The sequence below is a fragment of the Zalophus californianus genome, chromosome 15 (genome assembly GCF_009762305.2).
Source record: "Zalophus californianus isolate mZalCal1 chromosome 15, mZalCal1.pri.v2, whole genome shotgun sequence".
NCBI classification, from domain to species: domain Eukaryota; kingdom Metazoa; phylum Chordata; class Mammalia; order Carnivora; family Otariidae; genus Zalophus; species Zalophus californianus.
In genome coordinates, this window is record NC_045609.1 from 13,953,408 (window position 1) to 13,970,477 (window position 17,070).

A 17,070-nucleotide genomic window follows, 5' to 3' on the forward strand; every position below is an offset into this window, starting at 1 on the left:
AAAAGGAATCAGGCTGCAGGCCGTGAAACGGGCAGAAACCCAGGGCGCGCTGAGCCGGACCAGGGCCGGGATGCAGGCCCTCTCCTTGCAGGCGTGCAGCCGCGCACGCGCACGCACTCGCGCACGCCGGCCCCTCATTTGGGCGCCGGGTGTCGGCGGCGCGCGCACGGCAAATGGAGTGGGTCCTCGCGGAAACGCTGCTATCGCAGAGCCGGGACCCCCGGGTCCTGCTTGGGGCGCTGTGTCGCGGGGAAGCGTCCGCAGAGCGCCTGGAGACGCTGCGCTTTCTGCTGCAGCGACTCGAAGACGAGGAGGCGCGCGGGGGCGGCGGGGGCGCGGGCGCGCTCCCGGAGGCGGCGCGCGAGGTCGCAGTCGGGTACCTGGTGCCGCTGCTGCGGGGCCTGCGCGGGCACCCGGCGGGCGGCTCGGACCCCGGCCCGCCGGCCCGCCACCCCCGGCGCGTGCTGAGGGCGGCGAGCGCCGCTTTGCGCTCGTGCGCCCGCCTCGCTGGGGGCCCGCAGCTGGCGGCCGCCCTGGCGGAGGAGGCGCTGCGCGACCTGCTCGCCGGGGGGCCCGCGCCCGGAGCCGAGGCGGCCGTGGAGGTGCTGGCGGCGGTCGGGCCCTGCCTGCGGCCCCGCGAGGACGGGCCGCTGCTGGAGCGGGTGGCGCAGGCCGCCCTCGCTCTGGCGCTGGGCGCCGACGGGGACCGGGATGAGGCGGGGCCCGCGGAGGACGCGGCGGCGCTGGCGGCCGGGAGGCTGCTGCCGGCGCTGGGCCAGTGCGGCGGGGCTGTGCTGGGGGCCGTATGGAGCGGGCTGGTCGCGGCCGGGGCGCCCTCTGGGCCGGGCCGCGTCGGGCTGCAGCTGCTGGTGCTGAGCGCCCTGGCCGAGAGGCTGCTGCCCGAGCCCGGCGCCGACCGCGGTCCCGGAGCCGGCGAGGAGGACCCCGACGCGCGGCGCTGCTGGCGCTTCTGGAGGACGGTGCAGGCGGGGCTGGCGCAGGCCCAGGACGCCCTGACGCGCAAGCGAGCGCGCTACCTGCTGCAGAGGGCGGTGGAGGTGTCGGCGGAGCTGGGGACTCACTGCACCTGCGGCCCCCAGGAAGGAAACGGTACTTGCCTCTTGGCTTCCGGCCCAGCCCCACTTGGCTTTGGTGGTGGCGGTGGTTGCGGGGGGCGCGCGGGGCGGGGGGGGGCTCCTGTTTCCAAAAACCAGCTCTCCGCTATCCATCTCTAATGGGTGTCCGTTAACCTTAAAGCCTGGAAACCTTGGGAAGCTCGCCTCGAGGGTGTTCTCCAAGTGACCCAAATCCCTGCAGCTGAGAACAGTCAGCCTTTCTTTCTGACCCAAAGCAGGGCGGGACCCTGCACCTGTGGAATGATTAGGAACGTGACTGAGCCCAAGCAGTATTTTACAGCCCAAATTTGAGCGATCTCGTGGTAGGTTCGTCCTAATAGGAAGGAATGGTTAGCTCCCATCAGATTGCAAGAAAAATTATTTACCTGTATTGACCGGTGGATTGAGTTTTGAACGTTAGAATTCTGTCCTAGAAGTCAGCACATTCTTTGGAAATTTCCCTTCGCAATTCTCTTGGGACTAAAATTTGTTAAATGTAGGGTCCTTAAGTCGACCTTTTGAGGGCATTTTTGCTATTGATTTAATAGGTTGAGTCCGATATTAAGTAATTTTTTTTAAACCTTTTGGGACTCCGCTTCCAACTCCTTTATTACAAGAGTGGCCGAACTAGCAAGGACGCCCTTCAATTTGGTACTTACTGTTGATTGTTCACTGCAGTGTGTGAAAGGGCGCTTCAGTCATCTTTCTGAGCTGTCCGAGACCAAAATAGAATGATTCAAAATTGTCCCAATACATAGAAAATTTCTACCTTTTCAACTGTAGCCGCCTCTTACTGGTAACGGACATTTGTTGGGTTGAAGTTGTGAGTAGATTTTCATGTTTGTCTAAAATGTTAGATAAATATTTTGACAGTCCTCAAATTGGTGATCATCCAACGAGAGTTTTCACTGGACCCTGGGATCATGACTTGAGCCAAAGCAGACGCTTAACGACTGAGCCACCCAGGCGCCCCTGGAGCACGCATTTTAAATGACTGAAGTTAAAGTCGTTTATTTCAAAGAGTCATTCTGCAGAGTTTTAAAGATGAGCAGTAGTCTTTGCTCCCTGCCCACCCCTGGTTTGCCCCCGCAGAGTGACCACTTGTACCTCTTTTAGCTGATTATTTTGGTACTTGTCTTCCAATAATCTGGGTAAATCAACATCAGTTGCCATAGTTATACTTCGGTTACATGTGAGTTCAGCGTTTACAAAGTTACGACTGAAGATGTTCGTCACAGGTGACCTGTGTAGTAAATTATGGTGATTTTTTTTTCCTTCTTGCAGGTTTTTCCTGGAATTATATCATTTGCAGATTTGGTTCTCTATATTTCTCAGTAATTGAGCCTTAAAGTGTTAGCTAGTAGTCTAAATCTCTTTTTTTTTTAAGATTTTATTTATTTATTTGAGATAGCAGGAGAGACAATGAGAGAGTACAAGTGGGGAGAGGGAGAAGTGAGCTCCCCGCAGAGCAAGGACCCCAGGACCCTGGGATCATGACCTGAGCCGAAGGCAGGCACTTACCTGACCGAGCCATCCAGGCGCCCCGGATAGGTTTCTGTTTCTTGTATTTCCATCTGACCCTTAATTTCTATTCCCTTCCATTCCATTCCCATCTGTTCATACAGGTTGTCTACCTTTTCCCGTAGATCCTTTAACGCGTGAATCGCAGTCCTGTGTTAGTCCTCTGCATGGGCCATCTCGGAGTTTTTTTTGTTTTATCTCTGGGCAAGGGGGTCACTCTTTAGTAGCATGAAGTAGATCTTTATGTCTAGAGATGAGCGCTCCTCTTCTGTGAGGCCCTTAGTGTTGGGGCTTGGGTCACACTAGTTTATGGTGAAGCTGGATTTGGATCTTGTTGCTGCTGTGGTTGTGGGGTGTTGCTACCTCGTGTTCAGTGGGAACCCGGGAGTCCCTAAAGGTTTTTCCTCAGTGTTGTTGTTTTCTGAAGCCGTTGATGCTAACACCACAGATGGCGTCCTTGTCTCGGGGTAGACCGCTGATGTCCATTACTTGGTGCAAGGCTTGAGATGGAGGGGGGAGGGGGGGGTGGCACTTTTCTTAGGCCCCATGTGCCTGAACCTCAGGGTTCCATCCAGCTTTCTTGCCATCTCTGCCTCCCCCCCGCTTCCCCCCCAGCAATAACCTTGCCTCCTATTTAGTGAAGGGTGTAGAGTTCCTTCACCCTCTCCTGTGGTGGCTGCATTCTGCTCCTATCGGTGGTAGGTCTTGACTGCTGGTTTCCTGGCCTCCCCCCACTGCTTTGTATCAGTGCAGGACTCTGGGCATGAGGCGGTTTCCTCCTGTCGGTGCAGGGTTGGGCGAGCAGATTTTCTCTCCATCCCCTCGGGTGGCCAACATTTGCCTAGTGTCGGGGCTGGGACAGGTGTGGGGATGTGGCAGGGTTTCCTCCAGGGGCAGACAGCTTTGGTCTTCTGTTTGAGGAGGGTCCTGGGTCCAGACAGGCTTCAGCAGTTGACCACCACCTTGTACTCCTGTAGGGCTGGGCTGCCCCAGTTAGTCCTGCTGTCCTCCCAGACCTGTGTGGGCCCTGCGTGCATGTGCGCCAAAGTTTCTTGCCTTTCCCACAGTCTTTCTCAGATCATCTGGGGAGTGCCTAAGGAAATGAGCTGGTGAGTGGTTGCAGACTCCCTTGGGGTTCCCAGGGTTCTAGGCTGTCAAACTAGCCCAGAGCTCACCTTGAAAAACTCAACAAACGTTCATTGTTTTTTTCTTTTCTTTCCTTTTTTTTAAAAAAATATATTTTAGAGTAAGAGAGAGAGTGAGCAGGGGGAGGGGGAGAGAATCAGACTCTGCACTGAGCACGGAGCCCAACATGGGGCTCGATCCCACAACCCTGAGATCATGACCTGAGCCAGAACCAAGAGACGGACACTTAACCAACTGCGCCACCCAGGTGCCGCTCCTTGATTTTTTTTAAAGTACTTTTTGGTGACCACGTCGTCTTCCTGCACTTGGCCAGAGGTAGATTCAGTTTGTGTGTCCTGTGTGTTCTCGGAGAGAGGCTTTCTGCCCTTGGGAGTTCCGATCCCCTGGAGGCATACTATGTAGTCTCAGGTGTCAGGGGGTTAGGACTGTGTGTATTGTCCAGGCTTTTCTCTTTGTCAGTATGGCAGGAGTGTTCTTCTGTAGCTTTCTCTGTCCTAAGTGGAAACTGAGACCAAGCGTGTCTAAATGCCTTTGTTTTCCCATCCCATTTGGTTTATGGTCTGATGGGGGATAGAATTCTAGCGTGGAAAACGTTTCCGTTCAGAACTTTGAAGGCTCCGATCTATTGTCTTAGAAGCTCGAGCTTCCAGTCTTGCTGTCAAGCTGCTGAAAAACCGTTCCGAATCGTTTGTTTATATGTGCTCTGTTTCTTCTGCATGGAAGTCAGTGGGGACTGTGCCCCATCATTCTCAAGTTTCACAGTTTGGTACCGGTCAGTTTTCATCCTTGCGCTGGGCACTCAGTGGACCTGGTCCATCTGGAAATAATGTTCTTTGGTTCTGGGAACTTTTCCTGAGTTACTTTCTTTGCTCCCTTCCTCTCTGCTTTCTGTTCTCTTGTTGGATAGCAAAGCTCCTGGACTGATTTTATCAAAGCATCTTTCCTGTCCTGTTTCCTATGATTTTTGTCTCTTGGTTCTATTTCCTGGGTGACTCAACTTTATTTCCAGTCCTTTGTTTGAGTTTCTGGTTTTTGCTATCCAGTTTTTATTCTCATGAGATCTTTTCTGTTCTTGTAATGTACCCTTATTAATCGTATCCTGTTCTTAGGACAGCATGAGGTTTTCGTGCTCCGGCTTAGTTTTGTTCTCTCCATATTTCCTGTTTGTTTTGGTCTCGATCTTCAATGTGGATGTTTCCCCAGATGGCTGGTGATCCTTAGATACCTGTTTATATTTAAGAATAAGGAATCAATGGGGCACCTGGGTGGCTCAGTCGGTTGAGTTTTGACTCTCGGTTTCTCCTCAGGTCATGATCTCAGGGTCGTGGGTTCGAGCCCCACTTCAGGCTCTGCACTTGGCAGGGAATTTGCTTGAGGATTTCTCTCCCTCCCCCTCTGCCCCTCCCCCTGCTTGCTCATGAGCTCTCTCTCTTTCAAATAAATAAATCTTTAATTAAAAAAAAAATAAGGAACCCAAAATCAAGTTTAAAGCTCTGAACACGTAAGTGGTGCTTGCTGACCGTGAACTTCACTGCGAGGTGATATGGCCAAGCCCCACAGTATTGGGTAATCTCTGATAGCAGTATTTTCTTGGGCTGGCCAGATTCCATGGAGACCTTCCAGTCTGCTGCTGCATAGTGAAGGCCTGGCCAGCATTCTGGGACATGAGGGGCTTCCGTGGTGGAAGGGGCAGGTGGAAGGGGTTCACTTTCTCCCAACCCTAGTAGGGTCCAGTGCATCTCAGTCCAGAGACCCACAATTTTACCTTCTCCAGAGAATAAATTCCAGGCTTTTTCCCGCTCAGAGCATAGGAAAGGGCACTGAAGATCTGTTTCTTAAACACACCGAACAAAATTCTCTTTAGTTTAGCCTTGCTGTTCACCACTTACAGAGTAACTTTTGCTGCCAGTTCCTTAGGTCTGGGGAGATATTCCAGTGTAAATCAGGTTTTTTCTTGGCTTTCCATGTGCCACTTTATATTCACTTTTCTTGAGTCTGCTTGGCTTTTCTCTAATTTTCAAACTAAGTTTCACTGCTGTTGTCTGCCCCCCCTGTTTTTCGCCATTCTTCTGGGTTTTTTGCCTTTGAAACATCCTCGACTGTTACAGTGAGGTTCTTAGGGAGAGAAAGTGGGGTTTACATGTTCAAATCGTGATTCTTACCAAGAACGCTAAAACAATAATCTTAATTAAAAGGAAGAAAAAAAAAAAAACTTTTGAGATTCTTGTTAGCCCAAGCCTGCTATCTAGGCTTTGATACAGGGACACTCTCCATTATTAGAAAATACAGTATTTGGTAATACTCGCATTATTTTTAAAATGGTTGTCATTAAGAAACTTATGAAATCTACAAAAGAGAAACTAATTTTCCTTTTTAAACCATATCAGGCCCAAGTCTGTTTTGGTGGTCTGAGAAGAAGAAAGATGAGCTTCTAAAGTTTTGGGAAAACTATATTTTAATTATGGAAACTCTAGAAGGAAATCAGGTAAGTGTTTTCATATTTTAACAAGTCCTGTGTAGATGCAGTCTATAAAAGCAATGCAAAAAGACCAATTTGGATAAAGCATAATAGGATACAAATGTACTTTGTTTTCTGGCATAAATGCAATTTAAACCTGAATGTTAACTCAGGAAATTAAAGCATACTTCTAATTGACTTAAATTGTCACTCAAAAAGTTTTAGTCTTACTTGTTCTTCCCTTGACATTTACTTCCGAAGTGTTAGTTTTTAGTTTCTCAGCGTTATGAATAATCTTCAAAGAAATACAAACTTAGGAAAAATGTTACTTAAGGCAATTTGAGGTAAATTGTTAAGTAAATAATTGCCCCGTCTGCCTGCCTCCCTCCCTCCCTTCCTTCCGTCCTTCCTATTTTAGTTCTTAGAGCTGTGTGTACTGGTCCTGCAAGGGGAAACGTGAAAGATCATTTTCATTTAACTTTGAATTTGTTTTTGTAGAATTTTTAAGTTGAGCAGAATCTGTTAAGATGACCTAATCTAGTAGAGTGGTTCTCAAACTTTAACATTCCTTAGAATTACCTAGATGGCTTGTTAAATTGCTGGGTCTGGTCCCCAGAGTTCCTGATTCAGTAGGTCTGGGGGCGGGGCCTGAGAAGTCAGGTGTTTCTCAAGTTCCCGGATGATAGCTCTGCTGCTCTGGGATCACTCGTGGAGAACCCGTGGTGGTGCAGGGCCTCTCAGTCTGTCTGCTGCAGACCTCTGAGGGGCTGGCTGTCCGGGTACTCATTGTTAGCCATCACCCCAAGTGTGCACCAGGCATTGTTCGTGGACTGAAATAAAGAATTACGCATGTGCTAAATGTGCACGAGGAGCAAAGAAAGCATTTCCAAATTCAGATACGCTTTTATGGTTTTCCTTAATCAGATACCTAAGACCCCTATAATTTATTTAGAAACTCTAATTTACCTAGAGTAGTCTGACCCTACTCTACACGTGTGGCCTTGAACATCACTTGAGTGACTCAGGGAATTATTTTATTTTATTTTATTTTTTTGCCCTCTTTGTAATCTCTTGGTATTATCAGCCCTACCTATTTCCCAGGACAGTTGAGGATTACATGACATGATTTTTGATACTCACTGTACAAATGTGACATTACTGTCACTATGTCCTAGGTCGTATTCATTAGCTTTGCCACACTCAGTCTCATAGACTGGAATTTATAGGATATAAAAACTGGAAGAATCAGGTACCTTCTGCGTAGTAGGGCTGCTATTGTACAATAGATGAAAATAAGTTTCATCTGAATTTTTAAAGTTTTAAAGTTCGTCTGAATTTTTAAAGGTGAGTTTTTATTTCATGTGGGTTTTTGTTTTTGTTTTCAGATCCACGTTATAAAGCCAGTTTTACCAAAGCTAAACAGTCTGTTTGAATATGCAGTGTCAGAAGAAAATGGTAATGGTTACTTGTATTTTGATTTTTATACATTTAGAGCTTTTTTTCCTCCCTCCTTGATTTTATAACTAACTCTTAGGCATTATAGAGAATTTGGAAGAACCATCAAAGTGTAGCAGAAAATATGCATCTGCTGCCACCAAGAGAACAGCTGTTAACATTCCAGATACGTGCCTTCTGGACTGATCGTTCGTAATGTTCTGTCTTACTGAGCAGTGTGTCCAAGTGCGTTTACCTGTATCCTTAGTCTTTGAGAACATACCTTTAAATGGTTGCAGAGTGTTCTGTAATTTAGCAGTAATGGTTAATGTTGTAAACTTCTGATCACGGAACATTTCAAACATTTACAGAAGGAGAGGAATATGTAAAGTGAGCCTCACCACCCAGCGTCAGCAGTGACCGGTACATGGCCAGCCTGTGCCCCTCAACCCTCTATAGCCTCCCCTACCGCCTCCTCCCCACCATTGACCGTGAAGCATCCCCCCCCCCCGCCCCCACTGCCTCCCACAGTAGATCCTGTTGCCTGAAATCATTTGAGTATATGAGTATACACTCTTAAGAGATAAGGCCTCTTTAGGAATGTTTTAAGGATGGTGTGCTCTACATTGTTAATAATGGCTCTTTGGTATTATGTATTTTAACTGCTTTCCATTGTTACTCTCTTTCTCTGTTTCATTGTTACTTTTTTGGGATTTCAGTTGTTATTCTGTATCTTGGACTTTTTAGGAAGATTCCAAGGTATAGTTTTAAGTATGGTTTTTAAGCCTTTAATCAGCATTGTGTTTTGAGAGCTTTTTAGGAGAAATAGAAACTGGAGCTTCCTAAAATTATTTTGTGAGACTCTGTTTCTATCAACAAAACAGCTAAATGCAGGCTGACAGTGTTTTGTATGCATATGAATGATAAACTGCTGTATTATCGTGTTTACCCGTGAAAATTAACCTGGTAAATGGGTTTTAGTGCCTACTCCAGATAATTACAACTTTAATAGTTCAACCCCTAGGAGTTGAGCTTTATCCAGTCGAGTGCTGCTGTTGTTTTCTGATACACTGGGATTTTTCACAGACTGTAGGAATCTATAGTCACCTGGAGCTAGAATTTAATTGAATCCTATTGTGACTTCACTTATGCATTTACTATTAAGATGATTCTCTTATTACCATGTTTTGCCCACAGCTCTTGGCAAACCAAATCAGATAGCAGTGACAGGTTTGGAAAAATTACCATTGCCAAAGCATTGAACAAGCAAGCATCTTGGTGTAAATTACAAATAATGGACCAATTCATTTCTAGAATGCCATGAGTTAAAAATGCTGAATAATTTTTTTCTAGAAGAATTAAAAGATAATTCAAAAAAGTTAAAAAATATCTGAGGTACATATTTATTTTGTTTTGGGTTTGTTTGTTTTTTCCCACTCATTTATAAATTTAATAGAAATTCACTTAGTGTCCAGTGTATGCCAAGTGCTAGGGATAAAGTGGGGAGACAGATGTACTATTTTTCACTTAATTTTTGTCTCTTCCATGAAAAAAAAAGTTGTAACGTAAGTTCTATGAAGGTACCAAACAAGGGACTGAAATAGAATATACGGTGAATGAGGCCATCCCTTAGGGTCATCAGGGAAGGCCCACCTCAGGGGTGACATCAGAGCTCAGAGTTGAGATGGCAGCATGTAAGAAGCCTGAGGTGGGGCAGAGGACCCGAAGGACCAGCGTGGCACAGGGTGGTGGCCGTGGGAGGCTGGGGTGGCGTCGTCATTGTTCTCAGGGTTGCTTCATGCCTTGTTCAGATTTTCTTCCGAGAGTATGGGGAGCCATTCAAGGGTTTTAAGCAGAGGAGTGACAGTTTCAGATTTCTGTGGGAAAAACGGATGGAAGTAGGGTGACAGAAGGGTTGTTTGAAAGCACCCCAAATCTGAAGGTCCAATCTGTGTGCGTGGGGCAACAGTTAACTTCTGTGCGCTGTGGTAGTGGTAAAGTGGCTTGCTCTCTTCCTAAATGAGACTGCCTGAGTGTGGTTACACCCTTGGATCGATCTGTAAACTCACTGTATGTTAGAACGAAGTCAGTGTGTTCCTGTGTAACTGAAGTTTATGTGGAGCAACAAGAGTGTGAGAATCAGTGTCAACATCACGTGTTCTATCTCCACAGGGTGTTGGCTCTTTCACCCGTCCTGGCATATATGTATTTATAAAAGAATGTTTGAAAGTGAAAATAAAATCCTGACCAAAGAAGGTGTCATCCATTTTTTGGAGCTGTATGAAACAAAGATTCTTCCGTTTTCACCAGAATTTTCTGAGGTAATGAGGCCTTTTTCTTCCCCCTTACTCTCTTTGTCAAGAGATGAGAGGTAAAGACATTTGTTGCATCGTAATGTGATCTTCAAAAAATATATACTAGGGCTCTCATAGCAATTGACATTCTATAGATTTGCATAATGATGCTGTTTTCACAGTTCTGAATCTCTGAATCACTGCTATTTGTTGAGTGATGCTCCTCCCCCAGTTCTGAACCAATGAATTATTGTTAGCTACTATATTAAGCAGAGATTGCCTTTTGAGCTACGTTTATTAGCATCTGTACTTCCATTTGTCAGAAATCACACAGAGCAGAGACTGAGAATTATAGCTGTGAGTTTAAGACTTGCAGTGCCAGTGAGTCACATGATCACTTAGGGTAATTTACCCGCATTTAGAGGTACCCTAGGAAACCTTCCTAACTGATGACATGCTGTCGTGTTTTGATATGTATCATTTTCCACAATCTCCTGTCCTTCCTGCACTTCCTAGACACATGCTTTTTTGACCCAATGTCTTGTAATATTTTTGAAGATGCAGTTTTTTTCCCGTTTTATTTTCCAGGCACAGGGGCTCACATTTTCTCGAGTATCTATCTCTTTTGGTTTGTCCTTGTAACTATGCTTATTTTCCACCATGTATTTCTTCTTTGGGCTCCTTTCCTTCCTTGCTGGCCCTTTATGATCTCTCTTCCTCAGTTTTTATCAGGTGGGAAGATTCTGTACGTATTTTGTTGTAGCGGTGGAGTTAAGGTACCCTCCATTATTAGCCCTGAGTTAGTCCACAGTGGAAGAGCTCAGCTTTGCTCAGAACAGTTCGTCTGCAGCCCTGCTGGGATATGCAGCTAAGGCAAGCCGACTTTTCAGAGTTGCAGCTGTAACTTAACATCAATTACATTTTTGTTTTGTTTTGTTTTGTTTTAGTTTATTATTGGACCATTAATGGATGCACTTTCAGAGAGCTCTCTATACATCAGGTAAACAAACCTTGTGTTATCTAGCAGCCGTGTAGTAATATGTCCTCGATATAGAAATGTAATGTGTTTGTGAAATAGCACCAGGCTGTTTAATGCATTTCGTATATCACACGTGTTGCCAAATAGACATTCAACTTTTTCTTACTATGAAGTCCCTTTTGTGTGTTATTCTTCTTGCTCTTCTTCTATTAGTTATATCGAGTGTTCCTTCTTTTTTTGTGTGTTCTTTCTTGCCTTGAACCCTTCCACTCTTGGGGTTTATGGAAAGTACATCTCGCCAAGCTTACTTTCTTCCCCTTGCTCTGATTTCAGCTCTCCTGGAAATTATAGTGACGTTGGCTAACCATAACCAACACTCTAAACTTGTTTCCTTTTTTTTTTTTTTAACTTTTTATTTTGACTTAAAAATTGTGAGGATAATACAAAGAATTCCCATGTACCTTTCATCCACATCCCCCCTGATGTCACCGTGTCACCATGTTTGCTTAATCGCCCTTTCTCTTCCTGTGGGTGCACTTCGGTTTCCCAGCTCTGTCTCCTGAGCAGACTTGCTGATCTGTGTCTGTTTCAGGGTCTGTCTCTCCATCCATCCACCTCCATCCATGTGAAAAACCCCGAGTTCACAGCAGTACATCCAATTCCAGTCCAATGCCACAGGGCTCACTAACCTTGCCCTTTCCAAATCTGACAGAGGCTGCCACTATCGCAAATATGTCACTTCTTGCCCCTTCTCTTCAGTTAGACAACGAGGAGAGTTTGTCAGTGTTGTGCCATAGCCTCGTTTTTTGAGTGTTCTCTGTACCCTTGAATTACACCTTCAGAATGGTCCCCTGCCTTTGAACTTAGGTGGTCTTTTGAATACTGATGAACTAAACATATACTTCCAAGTCTTCTGTTCACTATGCCTCTAAATAGACAACCCCCCCATTGCCAGTTTCTTTAAAACGTTTAAATTAGTTTGTGCTGTTATACTAATATTTAATCCTATTTAATAAATACTGAAAGAGCATAACAACACTTGATTTGCCAATTAGTTTTCAAATAACTCATTACTATTGAATAGTTCTGTGAAGCAGTTAGACAGCTGGAGAGCAGTAAAACCTACTTGGTGCCTCTAAAGGAGTCAACAGACACATTTATTATGAAATGCCTTCAGTTTTCTCACACTCTAATGTGTTCAATTAACAGATAATGTCCCTGGTGGAACCATATAGCAGGGAAAAAGACCTGACTTTAGTAGATGTTAACAATTAAATGTTTTCACAAAAGTCATTAATTACTCATATATGTTTTTTTATGAATGTTATTTCTTTTATTTAATACTTCAAGATTTAAAATCATTAGATTATATGTTGGAAACAATAAAATATGATTGAAAATGATCACTTTTTTAGACTTTTTTAAGATGATGCTTTTTTAACAAGATTCATAGTGTGTGTCAGGGAAAGTATCATAAAAAGGAAATCCATGTCTACTTAGTATGTTACAATACTAACTCATGTCCGTTTTCCTAGAAGATCCTGATGTTTTTGTATTCAGAAGGATCTTCAGAATTTCACTGAAGAATAAAATGCAGGTTCAGGAAAAGATGTTCTGATTGTTATTGAAAGACTTTTGAGCCATAGTTCATTTAGTTTCAGTATACTTATTTATAAATTTTAAATATTTGTTTTTTTCCCCTCATTTGTCTATAGGTCCCCAGGCCAGCTGATAGGAAGTGGTTCTCCATTGGGATTGAAATTACAGAAGTTTTTAGTCACTTATGTTTCTCTTCTTCCAGAAGAAATAAAGAGTATGTGTCAGTAAAGAGTTTTTTAATTTATTAGCTTTAAAATTTTTAGTATATTGGTGATAAGTGCTATCGTATGACTATTATAATCAGTGTTGTCAAAATAGTTTTCTTTTTCGGGAATATACATATTTTGTCAGAATTATACAGGAGTTCATTGTAATTGGGTACACACTTTTGCCTTTATACATAAGACGTATTACCGGTATTGGCGTGAGGAGCGTGGAAGTCATTTTAGGACGTGTGCTGCCGTTGGCCATCTTTTCTAGTTTTCTCTATTTGCTTTCCAAAAATTAGTATAATTGGTTGAAGAAAGAGAGACCTGGGTTTAGGAAAAAGTTGTAAACAGAATATCCACTGTGGCAAAACTGCCCCTCTATAGATAGGAACTTGACAGGTAAACGAAAAATATACTTGCTTTATGTAGACCTTGTATCTTAGAAATACCCACTTCTTCAGACTGGGGATTTATTTTCCTTTCTGATGAGTTAAGTTGGTAATCAAAGAGCAACACCCAGTGTTATTTTGTTTGTTGAGCAGCAGGAGCACTTAACTCTACTTCCTGGGTCCTTTTTTCCCTTGTGGCTTTGTGGCTTATAAAGCAATTCTGGGTATGAAACAGACACACATTTCCTTTTGTATTTCGTCTGCAGATAGGGTGAAACAATGACCAGTGGAACTATCTACTCAGAAGTCATGGATGAAAAAGTATCTCAACTTTAGGTTTCTAGAAAATTGGCTCTTTTGATTACTTTTTTTAAAGATTAGTTCATGGAGAAGGTCCAGTCAGATGTTCTGTAGTTTGCCAGAAGTCAGAAGTGTAAGCCGTCTGGGGATTGCTTTGCTGACCATGTTGGCACATCCCAGGTCAGCAGTGTGGAGAGCGAGAGGATGGTGGTAGTGCCCCTGGGGTTTGAGCGCCTGCTCTCTGTGGCCAGGGCCAGCGTGCAGTGGACGCTTGTAAGTGTGTTGAAGGTGCAGTGGAAGCTCGGCACCCCGCCATCTTCCCTGTGCCATGAGTGAGACATTAGGCAGAGGTGGCAACTTAATTAGTCCAACAGAAGAGAGGGCAAGTAAAATGTTTACTCAGTTTTTACTTAGTAGATTTTTCAGTCAGCAGTTTCCAGTGAGTATCTTAAATGTTTTGCTCTAGGTACTTGGAAGATATAAAATATATGGTATTTTATAAATAACATAAAATATTATTTTATAAATAAAACAAGCTCCTTTCAGGAGCTTCCAAGGGTTTCTTAAGTCAGTCTACAGTGATGATCTGAGGAAACAGACATCTTCACTAATTTCGTGACTTGAGGGTCTTTAAGAAATCACATATTAGCAGAGAAGGCAGAACGGAGCACTGTATGTTGGTATCTCAAGATAGAAAATTAGTGACTAGATCCAGAGTAGGTAGGAAATGGCGTATGAGAAAGAGTTAATGTTACTGTACACAGATACCAGAGGGCAGTTACCATCAGTAATTCTTGCTCTGTTTTTCTTTAACCTCTCTAACAGAGGACTGGTTCTAACAGTAAAAAAATTGATCTTACACCTTAAACTTTTTTTTTTATTATAGCCGCATGGTTATCAGAATCTCTACAATATAGGGGCGCCTGGGTGGCTCAGTCGGTTAAGCGTCTGGCTTCAGACCAGGTCATGATCCCAGGGTCCTGGGATCGAGCCCCACATCGGGCTCCCTGCTTGGCGGGGAGCCTGCTTCTCCCTCTCCCTCTGCCTGCCTCTGCCTACTTGTGCTCTCTCTCTCTCTCTCTCTGTCAAATAAATAAAATCTTAAAAAAAAAAAAAAAAAGAATCTCTACAATATAGTAGAGTACTTATCTTACAGGAATGAGATTGAAATAGCATTGATTTTTTTTTTTTTTCCCCAACAGGTTTGTTGAGCTATAATTCACAGACCATAAAACTCATCCTTTTAAAGCGTTCGTTTCATTGGTTTCTAGTACATTCACAAAGTTCTACGACCATCACCACTAATTCCAGAATATTTTCATCACTCCCAGAAAGAATATTTTCATCACCCATCATCGATTCCCTTTCCATTCTCCTTCCCCACCGGCTTCTGTCAGCCACTAATCTCCATTCTCTACAGATTTGCTCATTTTAGACATTTCATGTAAATGAAATCCTATAATATGTGGCCTTTTATGTCTGGTTTCTTTCACTGAGCATGTTCTTAAGATTCATCATCCATGAATGAGTCATCCAGTAATGATCCATGTCAGTATTTCATTCTTCTTGTGGCTGAATAATACTCTACTATACAGGTATCACACATTTTATTTATCCATTTAGCACTTGGTAGACATCTGGATTGTTTCCACTTTTGACCATTACAAAAAATGCTACTGTTAATATTCACATACAGGTTTGTGTATGAACACATGCTTTCAGTTCTCTCGAGTGTATACCTAGGAGTGGAATTGTTGGCTCCTGGGGTAGTTCTTGGTGTAACTCAGTTTAACTCGTGAACTGTTTTCTACCCTGGTGCACCATCCTGCCTCCCCACCAGCATTGTACGAGAGTTCCAATTTCTCTCTATCCATATCAGCACTCGTTAATGTCTGTCCTTTTGATGACAGCCATCCTTGTGGGTGTGAAGTTCTATCTCATTGTGGGTTTTTTTTTTTTTTTAATTTAAATTCAATTAGCCAACATATAGTACATCATTAGTTTTTGGTGTAGTGTTCAATGATTCATCAGTTGTGTGTAACACCCAGTGCTCATATCATATCACGTGCCCTCCTTAATGCCCACCACCTGGCCACCCCATCCCCCTACCCCCCTCCCCTGCAGCCACCCTCAGCTGGTTTCCCCGGAGTTCAGAGTCTCATGGTTTGTCTCCCTCTCTGATTTCTTCCCGTTCGGTTTTCCCTCCCTGCCCCTGTGGTCCTCCGTGCTGTTTCTTATATTCTGCATACGGTTTTTGATTTGCATTTTCATACCTTCTAACGATGTTGGGCAGCTTTCTGTGCGATTCTTGGCAACAGTGATATTTTAAAACCTTTTCTTTCAGGCAGTTTCCTATTAAAGTTTATTCAGAAGATGACAAGTAGACATTGGTGTGCCATTCCCATTTTGTTTCTGTCTAAGGCTTTGGCAAGTGTCCCAAGATGTAAAGCCCTGGGTATAGAAGGGCTTCTTGCTCTCAGGTAATTTACTCTGTGTTCACATATGTTTGTATGTTCACATAGGGTTATCTGCAGTCTTTCCATCAGTAAATTTTGTTTCCCCCTCTGCTTTAATCTGTAGGGAGTGGTTTTAGTTAATATTGGCATTGGGATTTGAGCTCTTACTTCTGAGCTTTTAATTTTATATTAAGAAGTAAAACGTCTGTTTATATGGTTGGACTTATTTTGTTTTATGAATTACTAATTTAAATATGTGCCATGATACATGCTATTGGATTTTGATCATTTTAAAACAAGGCCAGTAAGGTTTTCTTAAATTACATTGATATGTAGAAAACTAGAGATAAAATATCAAACAGTAAGATTGATTGCAAAGTATTTCAAAAAATGTAAAGTTCTTATTTTAATAGTGTTTTAATTACAGTCTTTTGAAAGAGATATAGTTCCTATTAAAATTGAGCTCTACCAGAGACCTTATTGGGAAATAATAGCTTTGAAGATGTACGAACTGTGACTTTCTACATTGGGAATTGTGGATACTGTAAATCAGCTTGTCAGTATTTACAAGTTATCAGAACTGTCTTTGGGAACATGGAAATGCATGTTTTTGTTTTTTGACGTCAGGGATGTTCTTCAGTGCACTATGATCACCCATCAGATTCTACTCAGAGGGGCAGCTCAGTGCTATCTTCTTCAGACAGCTATGAATTTGGTAGATGTGGTAAGATTATCTTTTTTACTCAAGATACTTCAGTTTACAAGTCTTTCCCCATGAGTAAGTGTGCAAAAACGTGTCAATGTAGCAGGCCTGTGATGCTGTCATTAGAAAGCCCTGCTCGTGAGGTCAGCTGGCCCTTGCTGGAGGCCAAGAACATGGATTTCGGGAGGGTTTGCCCTGTGGTAACTAGGAAGAGTGATGGACTGTGCCCGGTGTTTACACAAACAGTGTGGTTTTTACTAATACCTGCTTTCCTTCTCGGAGCCTGGAATCTTGGTAGGTGCTCAGCAGAGGTGCCTGTAGGACCAACTCCCAGTAAAAACCCTGAGCCGTGAGTCTGTAATGAGCTTCCCTGGTAGACACCAGTTCACACGTTATCGCGGCTTGTTGCTGGGGGAATTAAACCCATCTTGGGTGACTCCACTGGGAGAGGACTCTTGGAAGCTTTT

General features: G+C 43.8%; 1 protein-coding gene across 4 annotated transcripts in view; it reads left to right on the plus strand.

Moving 5' to 3' along the window:
- The first annotated feature begins 152 nt into the window (after positions 1 to 152).
- The window catches only part of TARBP1 (TAR (HIV-1) RNA binding protein 1), an 81,252-nt gene continuing 64,334 nt past the window's right edge, over positions 153 to 17,070 (plus strand). For all 4 annotated transcript variants that reach the window (XR_003520087.2, XR_003520089.2, XM_027595187.2 and 1 more), the window contains exons 1-8: positions 153 to 1,110; positions 6,170 to 6,267; positions 7,626 to 7,695; positions 9,847 to 9,995; positions 10,916 to 10,968; positions 12,663 to 12,760; positions 15,789 to 15,924; positions 16,528 to 16,624. Coding sequence is in view for 2 of the 4 variants with exons in the window: in XM_027595187.2 (XP_027450988.2) it covers positions 174 to 1,110; positions 6,170 to 6,267; positions 7,626 to 7,695; positions 9,847 to 9,995; positions 10,916 to 10,968; positions 12,663 to 12,760; positions 15,789 to 15,924; positions 16,528 to 16,624 (1,638 nt within the window). In the remaining 2 variants the exon portion in view is untranslated. The remainder of the gene's footprint in view (positions 1,111 to 6,169; positions 6,268 to 7,625; positions 7,696 to 9,846; positions 9,996 to 10,915; positions 10,969 to 12,662; positions 12,761 to 15,788; positions 15,925 to 16,527; positions 16,625 to 17,070) is intronic.